This window comes from Babylonia areolata, chromosome 3, assembly GCF_041734735.1.
Source record: "Babylonia areolata isolate BAREFJ2019XMU chromosome 3, ASM4173473v1, whole genome shotgun sequence".
In the NCBI taxonomy this organism is placed as follows: domain Eukaryota; kingdom Metazoa; phylum Mollusca; class Gastropoda; order Neogastropoda; family Buccinidae; genus Babylonia; species Babylonia areolata.
The window spans coordinates 16,513,771-16,536,400 of NC_134878.1; the positions used below are offsets into that span (position 1 = coordinate 16,513,771).

At 42.4% G+C, this 22,630-nt stretch overlaps 2 protein-coding genes across 4 annotated transcripts in view; one reads left to right on the plus strand and one right to left on the minus strand.

Moving 5' to 3' along the window:
• Positions 1–782: 782 nt before the first annotated feature.
• On the plus strand, positions 783–8,500 carry LOC143279774 (beta-alanyl-dopamine/carcinine hydrolase-like). Its single transcript, XM_076583918.1, has 5 exons — positions 783–895; positions 3,741–4,093; positions 4,412–4,673; positions 5,998–6,278; positions 6,829–8,500. The coding sequence occupies exons 1-5, from the start codon at positions 844–846 to the stop codon at positions 7,102–7,104; spliced, it is 1,224 nt and encodes a 407-aa protein (XP_076440033.1). The 5' UTR covers positions 783–843; the 3' UTR covers positions 7,105–8,500.
• Positions 8,501–9,702: 1,202 nt separating this feature from the next.
• Positions 9,703–22,630, minus strand: part of LOC143279775 (uncharacterized) — a 107,138-nt gene continuing 94,210 nt past the window's right edge. For all 3 annotated transcript variants that reach the window (XM_076583921.1, XM_076583919.1, XM_076583920.1), the window contains exons 9-13: positions 21,391–21,488; positions 20,222–20,329; positions 19,617–19,652; positions 18,742–18,843; positions 9,703–17,705 (exon numbers count right to left, since the gene is read on the minus strand). In XM_076583921.1, the coding sequence (XP_076440036.1) occupies positions 17,430–17,705; positions 18,742–18,843; positions 19,617–19,652; positions 20,222–20,329; positions 21,391–21,488 (620 nt within the window). In that variant the 3' untranslated portion in view covers positions 9,703–17,429. The remainder of the gene's footprint in view (positions 17,706–18,741; positions 18,844–19,616; positions 19,653–20,221; positions 20,330–21,390; positions 21,489–22,630) is intronic.

The following is a 22,630-nucleotide window of genomic DNA, read 5'->3' on the forward strand; positions in this document are numbered from 1 at the left end:
AACTGAGCCTACCGAGTAGGTGTCACAGATGGTGGCAACCAGTAAAAAAGAATGGTGACGTCAGAATCTGCCTGGATCCAAGATACTTAAACACAGCCTTGAGGAGACAACACTATCCCATGCCCACTGCTGATGACGTGGCATCACGAATTAGAAATGGGAAGGTATTCTCCATGCTGGATGCTAAAGCAGGATTTTGGCAAATCAGGATGGATGAAGAATCATCTCGTCACACTACATTCAGCACACCTTATGGTAGGTATAGGTTCCTGCGCATGCCATTCGGCATCAATACTGCCTCTGAAGTCTTCCAACAAGCTATGGAGAGACTCTTTGAAGGATACCCATGTGCCATCATTGTCGATGATATCGTCATTTGGAGTTCCACTACAGATGAGCATGATGCCAACCTCAAGAAGGTTCTGGATCGAGCACGACAGACTGGCTTGAAGCTGAACCTCAGCTAGTTTAAGTTCAGGGTGAAGAGCGTCACTTTAGTGGGCCACAAGTTCACCAGTAAGGGTCTACAGCCAGACACGGAGAAAACTGACGCCGTTCGCGACATGCCTGCACCAGCGGACCAGACAGCACTTCAGAGATTCCTGGGCATGATCAACTACCTGAACAAGTTCATCAGGAACTACAGTAAGAAGACTGCAACTCTGAGAGAACTTCTACGCAACGATGTTGTATGGAATTGGACGGAAGCACACCAGCTTGCATTTGACAGACTGAAAGAAGACCTGATGAACCCTCCCGTACTCAGGTTTTTTGACCCAGCAAAACCTGTGGTATTGTCTGTTGGCTCGTCCAAGAGTGAACTCAGAGCAGCTTGTCTACAAGATGAAGCTCCAGTGGCCTACGCATCCAGAGCCCTGTCCGTTGCTGAAACCAGGTATGCACGAATCGAAAAGGAACTCCTGGCTGCTGTCTTCGCATGCAAGAAATTCCATGACTTGGTGCATGGACGCAAAGTGATCATTGAAACCGATCACAAATCCCTGATCACAATTGTGAAGTAGCCACTGTATGCAGCTCTAGCCCGTCTTCAACGGATGCTTGTGCAGCTCCAGTGGTACAATCTGGAGTTTGTCTACATGTAAATGTGTGTACACGTGTGTGCAGATAGACATGCATGCATGCATGCGTAGTGCTGTGTATGTGTGATGTGCTTGTATCAGTTTGCATGAAGGCCGAGTGTGTCACATGTGTTGTACATGTGTGTGTGCGTGTGAGCTAGTGCATACATGTGTGTGTTCGTTCTTTAGTTTAACGTCTTTTCACTGTAAGTGACATTAGACGAGGGTAGGAAAAAAATCGAGTGGGAGGAGGGGGGGGGGGGGATTACTGTGTACGCATGTGAGTAAGTGAAAGTGTGTGTGTGTGCGTGTGTATGTGTACGTGTGTGTTACATATAGAAAAGGACTGATTTAAGTTTTGTTAAAATTAAAAAAACAACAACAACAAACAAACAAAAAACCCCACCTCATAACAATATAACATATTTCTAATGAAAAACTAACAACTATAACAGCTAACCAACTGGACTATTTAACAAGGAGTTGAAAAAGTCATACATCAGCAATGGACTGCTGAAGATCGTCAACACTGAAGATGATTTCAGTTCAGGGATTTGAGACTTTAACATATCGCAAGTTGGTATATGATCGGCTGTTATGTGAGCACCACAGATGCAAGAAACATTACTGACATATTTTGTCCTAAAACAATTCATTTTCCATCTGCAGATTAGAGAAATTATTTGCCTCTTATGAAAATCATTATGGTGTTTTCCCATGAAACCATACATTTTCTGTATGTTCATATGTAACTCCGAGTGAGTTATCGGTGTGTTTTTCCTCAAACTGAAATTTTGACTATTGGACTTTTTCTACCATGGTGTAACATTCCTGTAGTGAAAGCGATATATTTAAATCTAACTCCTTCGTGGAGCTTCTAGCTCTTTTTTTTTTTTTTAGCCAAAATGTCAACTTTTTCATTATAGTAAAAACCGCAATGAGAAGGAATCCAGCAAAAGGTTATGTGAGAGCCTCTTAGTAAGAGTTCGTGAATCAAATGGTTAATTTCAATAACGAGTTCATACCTAACCGTTTCTTTTATAAGTTCAATAGCGTGAAGAACTGATTTAGAATCAACACAAAATAGAATCTGAAATATAGTTTTCGGAAAGGATATCATGAAATTTAACGCCATTAGAATTGCTATGAGTTCAGCTGTGAAGATGGACTTATTCTCTCCGAGTTGAAATGAGTTTTGAAAGTTAAGGTCTGGAATAACGAAAGCAGCACCAGCTCTATCATTTACAACAGAGCTGTCTGTAAATATCTTTAGATGATTAAGGTATTTCTCTTCCAAATGGATTCGTACATGCGATGTAAGTAAATTTATGTTATCATCTTTGGTCAGATCAGTGTGATCGATATCAGATTGCGCTCTTTGAAGTTCCCATACAGGTTTAGGTGATATTACAGACCTTTTAGCAAAATGTGGGGTTTTATTCACGCCGGAATTTGTTAAAATACTTGACGTGTATGTTCCCAGTGTGGTATGAGAGGATATAGATCTAGCTCTCTTTGGAAAATCGCGGTCGGATTTGAGAGTTATTTCTGATTCCAAACCATTTTCGTCCGTTAAACTTCTCAAGACAAATTTACTACACGCAAGTTCCCTTTGACCCTCTAATGGTAATACTCCCGCTGCACTGTACGTTTTCTTACTGGAAGCATAGACTGGCAAGCCAAGTGCCAGTTTATATGCTGTGCAGTCTATGCTTTGAATTTTTTTCTATAAATATTTCGGTGCACTGAAGTATACTTCTTGTGCATATATCAGTTTTGACCGAACAAGTGATGCGCAAAGGTGTAGTAGAATGAATATGTCCTGGCTCCATGGTTGTTTGCATACTATTTTCAAGAAGTTTAATGTTTTCCTGGCCTTTGTTAAAATGTAATCGATATGATGATTCCAAGTTAATTTTGATGTAAGGTGTACTCCAAGGAATTTAGCTAGTTTTTTTTTTCATATTCCAGGGTATTATCGTAAATTTTAAAGGAAGGCAATGTTGCTGGACTTGATCCATTATTAAAAAGCATCAAGTGTGTTTTTTCGGTTGATATTTGCAGACCATTCTCGCTCATATAATTTGCTACTGTGTTTAATTCATTTTGATATAGCTTTTTGTGTAATTCATATATCGGGCGTATTCTTTTTGATTGCAACTTTCATCCACATGCATATATCGTCAGCGTATTGAACCATTACAACATTCTTTGTTAGTTTTTTTGGTAGATCATTCATTAGAATGTTGAACAATATTGGAGCAATTACAGAGCCCTGAGGAATACCTGTCTGGAATGTTCGTGTAGATGAATACGTATTCCCTGTTTTAGCCTGAATTTTTCTGTTTTCTAAGAAGTCTTTTATAAAGTTATACATATGTCCCGATAATCCAATCGTCTTCAGTTTTAACATTAGACGTGAATGCCACACTTGGTCATAGGCTTTAGTAATGTCGAAAAAAGTTGCAAGCGAACATTTTCGTCTCGCAAACTGGTGCTTAACCTGAGTGGTTAATTTCACTAAATGATCAATTGTGGATCTTCATTTTTTAAAACCTGCTTGATTTACAAGGAATACGTGTGTGTGTGTGTGTGTGTGTGTATGAAAATCAGTGAAGATACGTCACAGACATTATTGGAACCCCATTTTTTTGGTCACAGCGCATTCATCATCAACAAGAATGGCACAGAGTACAGCGGCTGACGGCTGTTTGACACACTTCAAGACCGGGGGAACTTTCTACGACTTTGGTTTCAGCGTTGGCGCCCATTTTCGTCAGAGAATACAGCTGTACTTCAACGAAAGCGACCATCATCAGAAGACGGCCCTGCCGTTCTATGAGAGCCAAGAGGGCCGGGATTACTATGAGGAAGGTCTACGTGCTTGTCAAGACTGCTTCCCTCACTACGTTCAGGAGGTCCGAGGGATAGCTAACGGGGCAGGACTTCCTTTCGAGCACGTCTTCATGGCCAACATTTCTGAGAGCCAAATAGGATCTCTTCTGAAACTGGAGGTAGGAGGAACCGATATATATATATATATATATATATATATATATATATATGGCAAATGATTGAAAAAGAAACAAATAACAACAACAAAAAACCAGCAACAAAAAACAAAACAAAACGGGCCACCTTCCGCGCACTTGTGCACATCCACACACGCGTGCAGGGACACTCGCTTATGCGTGCACACACACACACACACAACACAACACATGCACATACACACACACGTTCATAACGCACGTGTAGTCATTTACAGTCTCATCTAAACACGAAGTGAATAGTTGTGACACTGACATTCCTGCGTGTGTCAATAACTACAGGCCCCGGCCCAAACCCAACACACGGCTTCTGAGTGTGGATGCTCCACCATCTTCATCAGCTCCCAGGAGACCAAGCTGATCCTCCACACCGAAGACCACCACCCCCTGATCAAGAAGTACGGGTACCTAGTCAGTGCCGACATCCAGGACGGAGATCGCACGGAGAAGTTCACTTCTTTTTGCTGTCCGGGTAATCTGCCTGGCAGAGCTTTCAGTATCAACCACCGTGGACTTACTTTCTCTTCCAATGCGTTAAAGCCAGGTAAAAACAAAAACAGTAACAAACAAACAGCAACAGTTTCAGTTTCACTTTCTCAAGGAGGCGTCACTGCGTTCGGACAAATCCATACACGCTACACCACATCTGTTGAGCAGATGCCTGACCAGCAGCATAACCCAACGCGCTTAGTCAGGCCTCGAGTGCATGCTTACATATTTGTGTACCTATGAAAGTGGATTTCATTTTACGTAATTTCGCCAGAGGACAACACTCTCGTTGCCATGGGTTCTTTTTCAGTGCGCCAAGTGCGTGCTGCACACGGGACCTCGGTTTATCGTCTCATCCGAAAGACTAGACGCTCAGTTTGATTTTTCAGTCAAACTTAGGAGAAAGGGCGAGAGCGGGATTCGAACCCACACCCTCACGGACTCTCTGTATTGGCAGCTGAGCGTCTTAACCATTCTGCCACCTTCCTGGTGGCAAACAGCAACAACAAAAAGCAATTGTGACTGACGGGTTGGTTGTTGGTTTTGAGGCGCGATGTGGTGATGATGAAGTTTGTTGTGCGAAGTCAGGCTGTCCCTCTTTTCGTCTGTGTGTCTTTTTGTTCGTTGCTATTTTACATGCCTCTCTGTGTCTTTCTCTCTTTCTGTGTCTTTGTCTGTCTGCATATGATGTATTCCAACTCTGCCTGTACGCAGGCCTGTCTGTATTTCTATTCTATTTCTCCCCTTTTCTCCGTCTCTCCCCATCCATACCACATTTTTGTTTGTTTGTTAGATTAATTGTTTATTTTCTAACATTGTCCTTTAAAACGGAAATGTTTCTGACAAAAGACTTCCGAATTAAAAAAAAAAAAGAAAAAAAGCCGTCAACATTTAAATCTCTTCCTTGGAAATAGTAGACATACTTCAATGCACAACGTATGGACTGCAAGCTCGGCGCTCAGCCAACAGTTAATTAGGCACCTATGCATGGTCGTACGCACACACACAGAGACACACACCACCTTTACCCCCACCTGTCCCCACTGAGGCTTACCATCCCCCACTCCCTATTCTTTTCCTGTACCACCACTTCCCACTAAAACCTTTTTTTTTCTCCCAAACTCAATTTATCAGTGACAGTTTCAAGGAGGTTACAAAACGTGTGAACCGATCTATAAAGGTTAAATCATACATGCTTAAAACCACACACAAATCAAAAACCCCGAAACAAAACAAACAAGAACTGATGTCTGACCTATCCATAACCCCAACGCGTTGGTCAGGCCTTCAGAGCCTACCCTACCCTAGAAAAAAAAAAGATAAAAAAAAAAGCAGGATCCATGTCTTCCAGAAGTAACCCAGCTCTCTTTGCTCCACAGCATACACAGCGCGCGGCTCCCCCAGTCGGCTGTTTCTGTTACGCGCCATGGTGGCAGTCCGGACCACGGACCAAGCCGTGAAACAAGCCCGGAACGAGCCGTACGGCAGCGCATATGGCTTTACCGTCAACCTGGCCACAGCGGAGGGGGATATGGCGTCACTGGAGGTCGGCCCAGGAAAGCCTCGAGCTGCCGTGCACGTGCACGAGATCTCGCGACCCAGTGGCCCGGATTCTACCGCGTCCCACTACTATCACTTCAACGCTTATCAGCACCTCAAGGTGTGCCTTTGGCAATGGGTGATTAGTTTTTGGTTTGCTCTCTCTCTCTCTCTCTCTCTGTAAGTAAGTGTAATAAGCCCACTTTTTTTTCCTCTTTCAACATGCATTCTTATGACACGAGAGGTTTGAAGCCACACAGGTTGATGTGTCATGTTTTTGAAATATATGTAATGAATATGAAACGTTTTGTGTATCTCGTGTCTATGATCGCTTCACGCAGTTAAAAGCGTTTCTTGTTAAGTTTTATGTGTGAACAATTTCTACGATTGTCTCAGGAAGGTGTATGTTTGTTTGTTTGGTTGGCTGGTTTCGTTGTTGTTGAATTTATCTTGTTTTAGAGAGAAACGTATACTCTGTATTCTTATTCGAATAACGCCTGCATCCTGTTTTGAGAGATAAAGTAAAGTTCTGCATTCTTACTCATAATCATCTTCTGTAGTTTGGGAGATGAGGCATATTCTGTATTCCTTACTCATTAACATCACATGTGTTTTGGGAGATAAAAGTATATTCCATATCCTAACTGACAAACATCACCCGTCTCTATCAGGTGCCAGAACTGGGGGGGAAGCTACAGAGCTCTATCCGGAGGGCCCAGCGGGTCAGTGAGTTGCCTCCTCCTCGTCGACTTCGTCAGGCGTTGGACATCGCGGCGGACACGCACGACCCGGAGTTCCCCATTTTCCGGACTCCGCGCCTCACCGATCCCGCCCAGACGGTCTGTACCGCTGTCTTCGACGTGCTGAACAACGAGATGAGGGTGTATGGGGACAGGGCCGGACTTCTCTCCGACACCCCTGCTGTCAAACTGCCCTTGTTTCTATAAGTTAAATGAAGCAGGCAGGGACGGGGCGGGGGCGGAGATGGTAACGGGATAATGAGGACACAACCATATCTACTGCTCTTGGCGAATGATGTGCCGTTGCCAATAATTAGTTTTTTGGTGTATCATGTGATCAGACAATGACGTTATAATTATAATATCCACCGTCAGCCCATCTATCAGAATAATGATCCGACAATCATGTTCTTGATGCTTTATGTATTGAGTCAAACCTCAGGCGATATTTGTTTGCTAATGTATCAGGATAAGGACCAGAGAATCATGATTTTTATTATTCTCGATGTATTATGGCATTAACCAGGCAATCCTTATTTGCTGATGTACCGGGATTATGAACGTGCCTTACCCTTCCACCCTCCCCACACCCCCAGTGCAAAAGGTTCTTCAACCATGAAGTTTCTCAGCCATGAAGGTTCTTCCAACACAGCACATCACACGTTTCTCACCTGTGTTGTGGTGCCACTCAAGAGACAGGGTATGATAAAAATAAATTGAATCGAGAAAATGACATAGTTGTTGCACCACCCGTGGCAAACGAGTAAACGCCGCTTATTTCCGAGGTCAAGTCGTGGCTTCTGACGCAACCTGCAGGCTTCTACAGGGAAGGTCCTCACAGCTGCATAAGTGATAGGAAAAGTGTGTCATCCTTGGTGGTACGTGTTTTGAGAAAGACTGATAACTGTACCAAATTTCACTCCTCTCAGTCCATGGGATAGGGTCAGGGGAAATCTTTAATGAACATCCCTTGTATTCATTCATAGAATCTTCACGAATTAATTTTCTTTGTGTTGATTTCTGGGCAAGGAACATAATTTGACCTCTTTGTCTTGAATTAAATATTTTTGTGTCTCATCGCAATGTAGTTAATATCTGATCCTTAGTGAGTGTTGAATAGTATATGTGTCCAAGGTTGTAAGAACAATGGTTGAAAATTGTTTTTTGAATGTTTAGCAGTTGCTATTCTAGTGCAACGAGTAAGCTATTGTCTATTAAGTCATAACCCCAAATTATGTTGAAATCATTAAAGTATTTCAATGCGTCCACAATGCCTGTGAAAATCACCCCTCCTCTCTGTGCAACTTCTGCACGTCTCTGTGTTTGTCTGTCTGTCTGTCTAGACTGTCCATCCATCTGTATGTCTGTTCCCCCCTCTCTCAGTATCGTTACAAACAGTCTAATATCTATGATGTGATGTGTCCACAACGCACAGAATGAAAAATAGATTATGCCCATTTTGTGCTTGATTTTTTTTAAAACTAAGAGATCATTAGAGAACGACCCATTCCTTAATTCGTTTTTCAAAAATGCTTGTATATTTGTGCTTTTCCTGTTAATGCCATCAACAAATGAAAATCTTGTTAAACAGTTCACTGTTTACTTATACAAGGTGTTTAAAAGGCGAACTGCCTTATAACAAAAAATAACGAACATTCTGTATGTATTAATACACGAATTTCATTTTGTCGTGTGTACTCCTTTTAAAGGTCTGTGGCTGTTATGAATAAAACATCCGAGACAGTCAGGAAGATGGCTTTAAATGCAGGGCAAAATGCCAGTTTTTCTGTCACGGGGCACCTCTGAGACTGTCCAGTCTTCATTTTGTTGGACATCTGGACCTTCATTTAGCTGCACCAAGTTCTACTGTCCTATTTTCGTCTTGTTTCACACATCAACTTTCATACATGCACCAGGTTCTACCGTCCTGTCTTTGTCTTGTTTGACACATCGACGTCCATACATGCACCAGGTTCTACATTCCTATCTTCGTCTTGTTTCACACATCGACGTCCATACATGCACCAGGTTCTACTGTCCAATCTTCGTTTTGTTTTACAGATTGATGTTCATACATGCACCAGGTTCTGCTGTCCAAACTTCATCTTGTTTCACACATTGACGCCCATTCATGCACCAAGTTCTACTGTCTTGTCTTCATCTTGTTTCGCACATCGACGTTCATACATGCACCAAGTTCTACATTCCTGTCTTCGTCTTGTTTCACACATCGACGTCCATACATGCACCAAGTTCTAACGTCCTATCTTCGTCTTGTTTCCCACATCGACGTCCATACATGCACCAAGTCTAATGTTATATCTTCTTGTTTCACACATCGACGTCCATACATGCACCAAGTTCTAACGTCCTACCTTCGTTTTGTTTCACACATTGACGTCCATACATGCACCAGGTTCTACAGTCCTATCTTCATTTCGCTGGACATATCGACGTTCATTCAGCTGCACCCAGTTCTACGTTTAAACAGCAATGACTTCATGAGCTTCGTTCAGATTGTGGTGACTGTTCGTGGGGCTGTATGTAGAGGGGGTGCCGCTGTCTCACATCTCTTCCTGGATAGACTTTGTTTGGTCTTCTCTTCTGGAAAAGAGACCTGCTTGTCCTGTTCCAGCTTTCCTCTCTCTTTCGCTAGGCTGTCAGCTGTTACGTTTACCATGAACCCCCAATATGGGCAGGATCCACTGCAATGTCAAGTCTTGTGGTCCGATGGACATCTTTCACATAAACATGCACCCACTCATGCGCACACACCTGGACAACGGTAAAGACCTTGATGGATATGCGATTTTAATATAATCATGATCAAAGGCCGGCTAAAATGCGGGGACAGGGCTTGTGTCGTGGTGAGAAAGAGTAATGGACATACCGTAATAAGGTGTCAGTGTGACGATTTGCATTGGTGTGGAGAGGGTGTGTGGGGAGGAGGGAGTGTAGGGGTGTGTGAGGGGTATTAATCACATTTAACTTTTGGTAGTGTCAGTGCCTCACCACCATTATGCACATAACCCACAGTAAAACAACAACAACAACAAAAACAAACAATTTTCATCGTTACTCATTTTATCGTCAGCAACACAATAGGCAGCCACTTCCCCTCGAAATTTGTTTTCAGCCTTACTTTGCGTAGGTGACACAATCAGTGGAGATGTCTGCTTAAACGCTAACGATTGTGAGTGCCTATTTATGGACAAAAATAAAACTAATTAAAAATAAACAGGAATAAAACAACAATACAACAAAACATTTTCAGTTCTGCTTACTGGATGTTGGGTACCAAAAAGATGTCCAGGTTCGAATAAAAATCGATTGTATCAAAATGTACAATCAATCGAAGGCTATATTATAGAACGCACTGACGTATATTCCTAGTCACCCCAATTTGGCGTCATGCCGCGTCAAACTGGTAAGGTATGTGTGTCTGTCTGTCCATGCTGCTGCTGACGACAAAATGGGTATTTACGATAAAAAGGACAACAACGACAATGACTGTATCGTAAATCACATGACTGAAAACAACGAAATCACAAGACAGAAAACATCAATGACAACAACAATAACAAAACAACAACCATGATATTCACCCGAGTTGCACACGTTTGAAACGGGTATTTTGTAAGAAATCGTTGTGAGTCTTAACACTTTTTTTTCCCCACTACACATTATCACAGGAAGATGTGCATATCACCATTTCGGACACATGTCGGAATAAAAACAGAGAAAATGCGAGCCTGTGCATCACACACAATACCAAACCACATTTTTCGAAAGTTCATATGACATTTGAATCGGAATCGATACATAGCTCTAATGTGGAACTGGAACAAGAGGAATAGAACGTAATAATTACCCCAATATGCATTATGCATAATTAACAATGATAGAAAAAAAGACAAGAAAAGAAAAGAAAAAAGAGTATCGGTGATGAACCACAGCAATAAGAAATGTACAGTGTTAACCCCTCCCACCCCCCACTCCAAAAATAAAGGGAAAACAACAACAACAAAACAAAAACAAATACAAAACCTTGAAAACTGTACAAGACAAGTGATGCTAATCATTTTGGTAATGACATTTCATGAATTTGTATGACAGCGTGTGGAATCAACTGAAATTTCGCGTATTACTTTTCCTATTGCGTGATTATTTGAAGAGAAGCCGAACACTCAATGTAATATTCAATGGAAATTCACGTGTGAAATATTCACAATTAATGTGGAAAAACAAAAAACAAAACAAAACAAAAAAAAACAAGAGAGGCAAGGCCTTCAAGACTCACTTGTAATACACTTTTTAAAAAATCCAAGCTTTTTATGTATTGAGTATAATTTCAAAATGTAATGTTTAAGATGAGAAAGATCAGTTTAAAGCAAATTAACTCCCCTAGCATTAATTAGAGTAATTTCCCTTTTTTTACTATCTGCACCACAAAACGTTTGCAAAATAAATAAAACTTCCATGCTTAGCAAAAGAAGTTCCTGTTTGAACAAAAAATGATAATAATGACTGCTCTAGTTGTTGGGTCAGAATATCAGATCAAAGTGCCAAGTTTAGAGAATACAAAAAAAAAAAAAATAAAAAAAAAAATATATATAACAGTAAATGCAGTTTGCATATAATTAGGCTTCATTCTTTATTTTTTTGTGCCCACCACAGAGGTGCAATATTGTTTTAAACATGACTGGAAAGAACTGAATTTTTCCTATTTTTATGCCAAATTTGGTGTCAACTGACAAAGTAGTTGCAGAGAAAATGTACCACGGACACACAGACACACACACACACAGATAACCGAACACCGGGTTAAAACATAGACTCACTTTGTTTACACAAGTGAGTCAAAAATCAGAGTGTGATTTGAATAATGTTAAATGAGTCCGTAAGCTGTCTTTACAAGGGAGACTACTGCGTCAGGTACGAACGCTCTCGTCATGCCGCGGTTCATTCCCTTGGATCATCTCTGATGGACGCGAGTGGGACCCACGAGAGAACGCGTGAAATGGCGTCGTTCACGACGCAGAAAGACTTTCCTTGGAGGGTAAACGGAGTCGCACATAAAAGATACTTTCCACCCCCATCCCATCCCCTACCCTCGCTCGTTTTTACTTAACTTGTTTCCAAAACAATGGAGATGTTCAGCGGTTTCGTCTTCAGATAAAGAGAGCCAAATGTGCATGCATGTAACTTAACTCCCCACCCCCAACTTTTCTGACTTATACGTGGGTGTTCGAGTGCTTGTATGTGCGCGCATATGCACTCGACATCTATGAGTTCCGCCTGCAGGTTTGGCATCCCTCATAGTCATGCTCGGATCTCGGTCTTCTTGCTTGGCTTCTGTGAACGCCTTGTGTTTATTTTGTATAAAGACCGGCACCGGGCTACTGCAGCAGTATGTCACGATAGATGCTAGATTTGATTCAACAATTTCTGACTTAAAGCAATTTGATTTTCATCCTTAAATTACAGTTAGATATATTCAATAGATTTTTTTTTCATATTCTGGTCATTGTACTGTATGAGGCAGAAACACACACAAATAGGCCTATATAAACAAGAACAATGATGAAACAATGAAACACGAAAATAGGGTACAGACGGCGAGTGAAACGTGATATAAATCAGACTTTAAAAATAATATACAGCCATCAAGATGATATCCCGTTTCCTAAGTGCTCATGAGAGTAAAGACCTACACGCAGACACACGTCTACGCGCAATGTGCACACGCTTAAACAAATTAAACCATCGTACGGAAGGAAAGATAAACCATCGTACGGAAGGAAAGATAACTGCGTTTAAAATCCAGTCGTCTGTGAAAGCTGCTTCCGGATTGTCTCGTTTATTTACAGTGTCAAGAAATTCACCCGTTTACCGTCTCGTTCTTATTTCCCTTGTAAGCCTACATAACCGAACCCATGTGACCGTGCATTGTTCATTCACTGACAAAGATGCGTGTCCAATGGCAGTTGAACACAACACTAAGGGACAACCTGATAATCAAATCACGGAAACAAATCAGATCTTCCTGTGGTTCCCTCTTTCAAGCTTTCGATTGGTCACCCTCTGCTCTGTATTGCTGAACATGTTGCCAGATAACGAATGCATATGAAAAGAAAACACAACAACCTTGCGTAGAAGAAGCTTATACGATTCATTAATTAAACACGTGTGGTCAAATTCTCCATTCCCAGTCAGCACTTAAATATTATGATGTGTAAAAGAAAGAAAAAACGAAAGAAAGAGAAAACAACAAAGATACACTGACATCAACACCTTTTCCTATGTCTCCAGAGCAGTTCATACTGTACAACTGTGTTGCCTAAATGGCTGGCGGTGACTTGTGGTGGCAACGTAATTATTAACAGGTGAGGAACAAAGTATGTGAATAAATCAGTAAAGCAACACATTTGTTTCTTTCAGTCACTGAACCAACAAAACAAATCTTGCTGTTAACCGAATGGATGGAGAGTAATTTTTGTTTGTGGTGTCCAAAACAACACAGTAACTGCTCTGAATCAATATACCTGTCTTCATTTTAAGGCTCACAGAAAACCCATACACATCCCAAAAGCAGGCTATAGATGCGTGTGTGTTTTAAAGCAAACTCAATGTAGTGGCGTTGTGTACTGCACCGTGTCTAAGCATCAAAGGACTCAAGAGGGCCACTGCTCAACAGGTTTGCACGGGGAAGCCGACGGATAGTGACGGCTGTGGTGAGCCACACTGAATGAAATTCCCTTGGAACCGTCGGCCATGGTCATTCGGAAAACCCACACGTAATGGATTTGGAATTTATTTCTGAACGTTTGGATGAAGTATGGTATAAGTCTACTGAGCTATGGCTTTGACCACATCGGGCCTTGAGGATTGAGAGCGCTTATGTCCCTGTTAGCCTTCGAACTGTTTTGTGTAATCCTTCGGGAGAACTTTCCCTGTGAAAAGCAATGTTCAGCAGATCCCCACCTAGAGCGTAGATTCCGTTTCCGTGCCTGCCTGTGGCAAAGTTCGGAAACAGGCGAAAAGAAATCACAAAAGCTTTGTATGGTTTCTTTCCAAGATGATCCCAAACCGAAAAAAGCTTCATGTAGTAACCCACTTTGGGAGAGCCTTGGTTTTCTTCTGGGTAACATCTCATTGCAACTTTACAATCTCGGGGCATAAACCGTCGTGAAAGGATATTACCAAATGAAGGAAGATGCCATCGCAGGACGCCAACGAGTTGACACAGCCGCCATCCCCAGAGCTCCTAAAAAAGACTCGGCCAGCCTCCTTCCTGCCAACTTCGTGAAAAGGGCAGTGTTAATGTGAGAAGGGAGACTATGGCAGTTTTGCTTGGTAGCAAACCACTGGCATCGGAACAGTCAGCTCCGTTACCGGGACACGGCCCTGTGGAACCTGAGAACTGCCAGGGGCAATCACCACCAAGTTTACGGTCCGTAACATCGGATCACACATGATCGCCCAGAATGGAGAAGGCAGGTGCACGAGTCAGCATCGCGGTGCGCCGACGGTTCCCCACGAAGCTACGGGACCAAGCAAGCAAACAAACCAAGCAACATTGGATCTCATTGCTATTGGACTGGGAGGAGGTGGGGATGGCGGGGGAGAGGAGAGGTAGACTGCCGATTCTCTAGAGATTTCTGCCGCTTCCCCCCACCCTCTTCAAAGAGTATCTGCTACACGCTGTATTGATCCGTATTGCACGGGGTCGGCATGAAGTAACTTGTAGCCCACAACAACCAACGATCGAATCCTAACATGGACTGGGCTCGGTGACTGCTGTTCATGGATGCGATCAGCGCTTGAGGAGACGAGGCTCTAACCACAACATCCGGCCAGCTGAGCACTTCCCATAGCTGACTCAGCCCGCCACGGTACAATAGTGTCAACTGACATATGCATTGTAATAACAAAAAACGAATGCAGTTACTGAAAACTATGGGTGGTATACAAATTTGTGTATGCTTTGCCATGAAAAAACAGGATGTTTGCAGTATTTTTTTTTAACACAATAATGTCCTAATTCATGCAAATCCACGCAGACAAAATTACGAACGGCGTAGCGCTGATAGCGACATATATGCAGATTCCTCAACTTAAATCCGCTGCATCTTTTGGCTAGGGATCACAGCTTCGACCGCTTAGAAATCTCATAACATGGTGCTGCTTTTACTGAGAAAAGTTTGCACTCAATGAAATATGGTAATGCAGTGTGCACAAGTGAAACTTTGCACAAGTGATTCAATGGTGGAAAATGCACAGCGAAAATAAATAGATGCCATTTCAACACAACAGTGAAAGGATAAGCAGATCACACAGTAGTCCAATCAGGACTGAAAACCGGCAGCTGCCTTTGTAATACACAGCTTCGTTAGCACTGATGAAGCGCAATATTGCTGATTTGGCAATGGAAATAGTTTACCGTTTACCTGAATTAACACCAAAACCAATGAATACAGTGTTACCACTGACTGTTTTAAACAGCCTGTGCATCCTGACGTGGCTTACATAGTGGACGTTCAATGTGTAATGTACCAAATTACTACACAGCTTACACAGTGGACGTTCAATGTGTAATGTACCAATTATTACACAGCTTACACAGTGGACGTTCAATGTGTAATGTACTAATTGTTACACAGCTTACACAGTGGACGTTCAATGTGTAATGTACCAAATTACTACACAGCTTACACAGTGGACGTTCAATGTGTAATGTACCAAATTACTACACAGCTTACACAGTGGACGTTCAATGTGTAATGTACTAATTGTTACACAGCTTACACAGTGGACGTTCAATGTGTAATGTACCAAATTATTACACAGCTTACACAGTGGACGTTCAATGTGTAATGTACTAATTATTACACAGCTTACACAGTGGACGTTCAATGTGTAATGTACCAAATTACTACACAGCTTACACAGTGGACGTTCAATGTGTAATGTACCAAATTACTACACAGCTTACACAGTGGACGTTCAATGTGTAATGTACTAAATTATTACACAGCTGAACGTAATTTTCAGACAAATTTTCCTCAAAACATTTTGACCGCAGCCGAAGCATCACAGGAACAACTGCAGCTCACCCATTGCCTAAGCTGTGTGTAAAAGAAAGAACAACAACAACAAAATTCATATCCATATCGTTTTCAGATATCGTAAGCAACATTAACATTTTTGTATCATTTCATCAATACCCACAGGACACAACAACAGACAGAGAACAATGGAATTATTTTCGACTTTATCGCCGGATGAAAAAAAAGTAAATTACAGCTTCCGTCGATGATATTATCTATAAGCACGTTTATTCTGGAATCGTCAACGCGCGAGATGTCATTTTGAGCAAAACACAGTTGATGGTTAGTAGCCAGCGACAGAGGTAGCAAACCACACCGAGAAAAATAAATGATGGTATCGCACCAAAGATGACACAAAGACGGCAGTCTGGAACCATGAACAAGTTGTCACGTCGCTCTCCGTATCATGCACCAACAGCATGTTTGACACTGAAGAATGTTCAGAGATTCGTCACGTTGCTTTCCACGTCAATGGCAGTCCAGCATGGAGGGTTAGGAAAATAGCATTCTTAATTAAAGAAAACTTCTTTGACATTCAGCAGTCATTGAGGCCAGCGGAAGATCGGGGAGATCTGAAGACCTGGAGCAATTTCCGTGCATCACCGTGTCGATCTTGTAATATGCCGCGCACACACACACACACACATACACGCACAGACACACACACACACACGACCAACTCCCATGAAGGGAGTAAAGACGTGGAAAGTGGCCCGGCATTACAGTGTCTGTCACACGCTTGGCTCAGCACAGCAAACAGCGAAACAGGCCGTGCTGGTCGGGGCAGTGTGGTCACGGAGGAGAGGGCCGGGATGTCGTGTTCTGTGTGCAGCGGACAGTGCACCGTCAAGTGGGCACGTCACCACGGGGTGTCCATGAGGGGCAGGAAGGTTTGAAGGAGCACAGCCTTTTCTACCGAGGCCTGTGGGAGACCTCCGTGTTGAGGTCAAACTGACCTACTGCAGCCTGAAGAAGATACCTGTGTTGACGTCAGCTGTGGAAGATCTCCATGTTGACGACAGCCTGTTGACTAGATTTCCGTGTTTACGTCACCTGACCTACTGCAGCCTGTGGAAGATCTCCATGTTGACGAGAGACTTTGGAAGATCTCCATGTTGACGACAGTTTGTGGAAGATCCCCGTGTTGACGTCAGCCTGTGGAAGATCTCCGTGTTGACGTCAGACTTTGGAAGATCTCTACGTTGAAAACAGCCTGTGGAAGATCCATGTTGACGACAGACTGTGGAAGAAGTCCGTGTTGATGTCAGCCTGACCTACTGCAGCCTGTGGAAGATCTTCGTGTTGACGACAGCACATGGACTACTGCAGCCTGTGGAAGATCCATGTTGACGACAGCCTGTGGAAGATCTCCGTGTTGACGACAGCCTGTGGAAGATCTCCGTGTTGACGACAGCACATGGACTACTGCAGCCTGTGGAAGATCTCCGTGTTGACGCGGTGGACGGCCGACCCGGACACGTATCCAAAGAGGTGTCTGGTGAAGAGCTCGGTGAGGGCCGTCACGTCCTCGCGATCCAGGGAGTGCACGAAGCGCGTGACGCACTCCTCGGTGAACTGGCACAGGCACAGCTGGCCGTGCAGGTGGCGCTGCTGGGGGGGCTGAGGCAGCACCCCGCGCACCATCTTGAAGATGTAGGCCGCCGCCATCATCACCGTCAGTCGCTCCGACATGGACACCTGCACAACACACCCAGCAGCACGTGCTTTCTTCAGGTGGAGGGCCCTAGTAGAGTTGAGTGGAAAAAAACCCAACAAACCCCGTCCCTTTCTGTCTGTCTGTGTATTCATGTTGCCAATAAACTTGGTTGTTTGCCTTCATTTTGTGTCGCGCCAAGATTACTGCGAAAATTTTGTCGTTTGATGCTGAAAAAAAAAGTGGATTTTCCCTTCATTTTGTCTCGCCTATATTGTTGCAAATCTCTCTTATCTGGCCTCCTGAATGATAAACTCTGCAGGCGCAAGAAATTACAGAGTAGTACAGCTCGTCTCGTCTTTAAAAAGTGCAGGAGTGAGAGTGCTGCAGCTCTCCTGCGGACATTTCACTGGCTGCCTGTCCAAGTCGGAATAGAATACAAAGTTGCCAGTCTATGATTTCAGTGCTTCAGCCACTCTGAACTTCTCAGCCAGTACTTGCCTTACACAACCTTGGGATCTCCAGACTCCTCTTAGCTGTTTCCCGGTACCTCCTACACTCATGTGGAAAGACATCATTCTCTCTCTTCGGTCGGACAATTGGAACTCAAAGTCTATTGTCCAAGACAAACAATTCATTTATCTACATATCAAGCAAATCTTAAACTTGTCTCTTCGAATAATAACTGATAAGATTTAAGCAGTGTACCGCTGTCTCGAGTTTATAGCAATGTGAGTGTGAGAACGTGCACCCCACAAAGAGAACATGCTTAGGGTTAATGAGCTCATAGCTTCACAGCAAATAATGCAATCTCAGGCGTGTAGTCTTCTCTTTCCTTTCGTCCGGGACAGCTCGGAAAGGTCGTCAAGGCTTTGAACAATAGCAAAGACGTTAATGTAATCTGGTTTTTCCTTTTTTTTCCCCATTGCCGATGATGTCTGACTAAAGATCGCACATTCGCCCAAACGTGTGTGCAGTGGCATGGCTTGTAATTATACTTATAAACCTGTAAACTAAACCAGTGAAATGTCAACATATCATAGCCAAAGCACGTGCAAAATGTAGGGGAAGAAGTCCTACCTGTGATAAGTAAGCTTTATCCCTGGCGTAGAACTCCACCAGTCTCATCAGTTTGTCCCAGTCATCTTCCAGACACGTGAACAGCAGAAGGTCCACACTCCGCTACACACAACACAACCAGAATCGGCATTAAGACTATCTGATCGCTGGGTATGAAACAAAAGAAAGGGAATTTTGACAAAGGAAGCCTGCTGTTGAGAACGGAAGAAAATCGAACAAGAGACAGACAGTTGAAGAGATGTGTGTACATGTTTGATTCAGATCCACAGTTCACCAGTGATCAGGGTTCGATGCTCAGCTTCAGCGGTATCCCGAGTACTTGGAAATGTGTCGCACTGTCAATGATGGTTGTATGTGTTGTATGTCATTCCATAATTCAATTCAGATTGATAAATTTACATCATTGAAATGATTAGCATTTATAACTAAGGTGTGTGTGTGTGTGTGTTTTCTTCGGTTGAACGTCTATTCACTATAAGTGTTTTTAGACGGAAAGGAGTAAAGTAGTGTATAAAGGAAAGGGAATGCATGTGAATATTAGTGAAAAAAAAGGTTCATGTTATGTATCAGAGGAAAAGTATAAGAAAAAGTCTAAAGAGGTTGTGGTGTGTATTGAATGAGTTGTCATGGGAAGGAGAATATGTATATGCATATCAACAAGTATTAACCTACAACAATGTAAATATAAATAACAGTATTAAATGTGTGTGTGTGTGTGTGTGTGTGTGTGTGTGTGTGTGTGTGTGTGTGTGTGTGTGTGTGTGTGTGTGTGTGTGTGCGTGTGTGCATGCAATGCTCATCGATTGTTTTTTGCAAAGTGGAAACGAAGATTTATCAAGAACTATCATCCATTAAAACGAAAATGTTTCACTCACCACACAGTCTGTGAGATCAAAGTAGATGAAATATACCTGTAAGTTTCAAGTCAAAGAAAACATGCACCGAAACAGATTTTGACAGGAGCATCAAAACCCAAACAAAATAAAGTTAACTGGCTGGCCAATAAGACAAGGTAATGAAGCAAATTTACCCAGCAACAACAAAGAAAGGTAACCAGATGGGTAATTGTAACAGTAACGATACAATGAGAGTAAAGCTGATTTTCAAAAAAGGCGTCAATGTATTAATGCTGATCGTTGCTGTACAATTGACACGAAACATCACCACACAAACGCCCTCATTTAGTTGCATTTGATTAACTTTGTTTAATGTATTTCAGCATCTCCAAAATGCGAATTTTCACTTCTGTAAGCTTCTGTAAAGTGGCAATTCACAAGGTGGTGTTTTCGTACATGAGGGATGGAAACAGAGTGAACTCAATTTGAGTAAAAGAGATAGGTTTTAAAAAAAATGTCCCAAAGCCTTATGCTCAAAATGACGACCGATAATTCAGATATACCAGCAGAGAATCACACACACACACACACACACACACACACACGCGTACACACACACACACACATCATGTGGTCAAGGATACGGCAAAGTTATTGGCCCTGACGTGTCCAGCAGTGGTCAGCACGGGTCTCCCCTCACAGTACAGAAGTTGGTTGGCCTTCACACAGTTCTGAACCAGCACACGTACCAGCTGCACACACAATCAGGTCCAGCCAGTTCCAACACACTTTAACACCGTGGTCAAACCAGTTTAAACAACCTTTGGTCCAGACATCTATTCTCAAGATACAAATACACAGCGTCCAGTATACAAGGTATTGAAAGAAAAGAATAAACAATGAAGCCAGGGGAACAAATGATTAACAAATAGTAAAGAGTGGTAACTCTCTCCCTTCACAAGGAAAACAAGTTCAAGCGAATGCTGCTTATTGAAAGAAAAACTTGAGCTACACCAAGCCTGAGCTTATATCCGTGTACCCTTTCATGTGATGAATACTGATGACAAACATGGCAAGACAAATAGTCCTTGTAATACACTATTTTTGAATGGACAGAACCACACCCCGTGTTTACACGATTACGTTTTATTGCAAAACTAGAAACCAGCCGACGGTATACTGAAATGAAATGCATTTTTTATGTATTAACTACAGATTTGAGACGGGTCGATAGTTCTTCAAAATATTCTGACACCGAAAATATTTCAAGAGGAAGTGTCACAACAAAAAACTATGAATAGATATGGACTAAACACTACATGCAGACCTAGAATATTATAGGTTTGAGATATCAAAGAACTGAAATAACCCGTGACTCATGAAAACATCACGCACGCACGCACCCCCCCCCCCCCCCCCCCCCACACACACACACGTACAAGCACTCCTGATCCATCTTTTTCATCCACGCGTCTGTCACACGACGTTCGCCAAAGGTGAGAGAGCGCAATCACAATCTTCACGAAGATTCAGTCTCAGATTAAAAAAACGAATATTGCAAACATAGTCATGTGATTTAGTGGACACATATGTGCGGCACAGCTAAAACCATCTTCAAAGTTCATTCTGAATTTTCTTTTTGATAAATGGTGCCACCGTGTATTCACATCACTAAAATCTTCGCTCACACACACACACACACACACACACACACACATATATATATATATATATATAGATATACATACACATACATACATATATACAAATATATATTGATAGACAGACAGATAGATAGATAGATCTCTGTCACCTTAGAAAGCCAGTACCGCCGTCGCCACTTGAGCAGATATCCACAGCTGACAATCCCCAGAGGAAACACAAACACAACCAGTCGAACTGGTAAAGCCACTGCAACAAAACATGTGCTGCATGAATGAATGTTTTCATTTCTATTTCCAAAAATAGCGATAAAATAAAAGTGATATCAGATGGAAACAACGACCAATCAATCATCTTCGCTGCAATCTTTCAAATCCAGTCTGAAGACCCACCTGTTCTCCCTCTGAATAATTCTCAACAACTCATCCCTTTCCAGTATGAACTAAAACGACTATTAGTGAGTGAGTGAGTTTTGATAGTTTCAGAATTTGTTGGTTGTATTTTTGATTGCGTACTATTCATAATTGTGTGCTATGAATTGTGCTTGTGTGTGTGTGTGTGTGTGTGTGTGTGTGTGTGTGTGTGTGTGTGTGTGTGTGTGTGTGTGTGTGTGTGTGGATGAATAATCTTTTATAATATTTGGCATCTTGTGTTCAATTTTTCCTTTTTGATATTTACGTACGTGTTCTATTTGTAAACGCCTAAGGCTTATTTTCAAGATCGGGCCTAAATGCTAATAATGATGATAATAATAATTTGTATTTGTACTTCTTTTTTATCACAACAGATTTCTCTGTGTGAAATTCGGGCTGCTCTCCACAGGGAGAGCGCGTCGCTACACTACAGCGCCACCAATGTTTTGGTATTTTTTCTTGCTTGCAGATTTTTTTTTATATTTGTTTTTTCTATCGAAATGGATTTTTTTAACATAATTTTGCCAGGAACAACCCTTTTGTTGCCATGGGTTCTTTTGCGTGCGCTAAGTGCATGCTGTACACGGGACCTCGGTTTATCGTCTCATCCGAATGACTAGCGTCCAGACCACCACTCAAGGTCTAGTGGAGGGGGAGAAAATATCGGCGGCTGAGCCGAGTTCGAACCAGCGCGCTCAGATTCTCTCGCTTCCTAGGTGGACGCGTTACCTCTAGGCCATCACTCCACTAATGGTGATAATAATCAATAAACAGGACGTGTAACGGTTTGCCAATACGGGACTTCAGACAGAACTATATTCTCACTTTCGTGCTTGGCTTGGTTTTGAGGTAAGCCCTTTTCATGTGAATAAAAAACAACAAACAAAACAAAAAGCCCGGATTTTTTTCGGGTCTTGGTGACAATTCCTTTGCAATTGGAAAATTACTTCGAGCCAAACGCATAGTCTGTATTGCAAT

Coding starts and splice junctions, on each gene's coding strand:
- LOC143279774 (XM_076583918.1), top strand. CDS start 844: ATGAAGCTCCAGTGGCCTACGCATCCAGAGCCCTGTCCGTTGCTGAAA. Junction 896..3,740: donor CTGTCCGTTGCTGAAACCAG/GTATGCACGAAT, acceptor TTTTGGTCACAG/CGCATTCATCATCAACAAGA. Junction 6,279..6,828: donor ACGCTTATCAGCACCTCAAG/GTGTGCCTTTGG, acceptor CGTCTCTATCAG/GTGCCAGAACTGGGGGGGAA.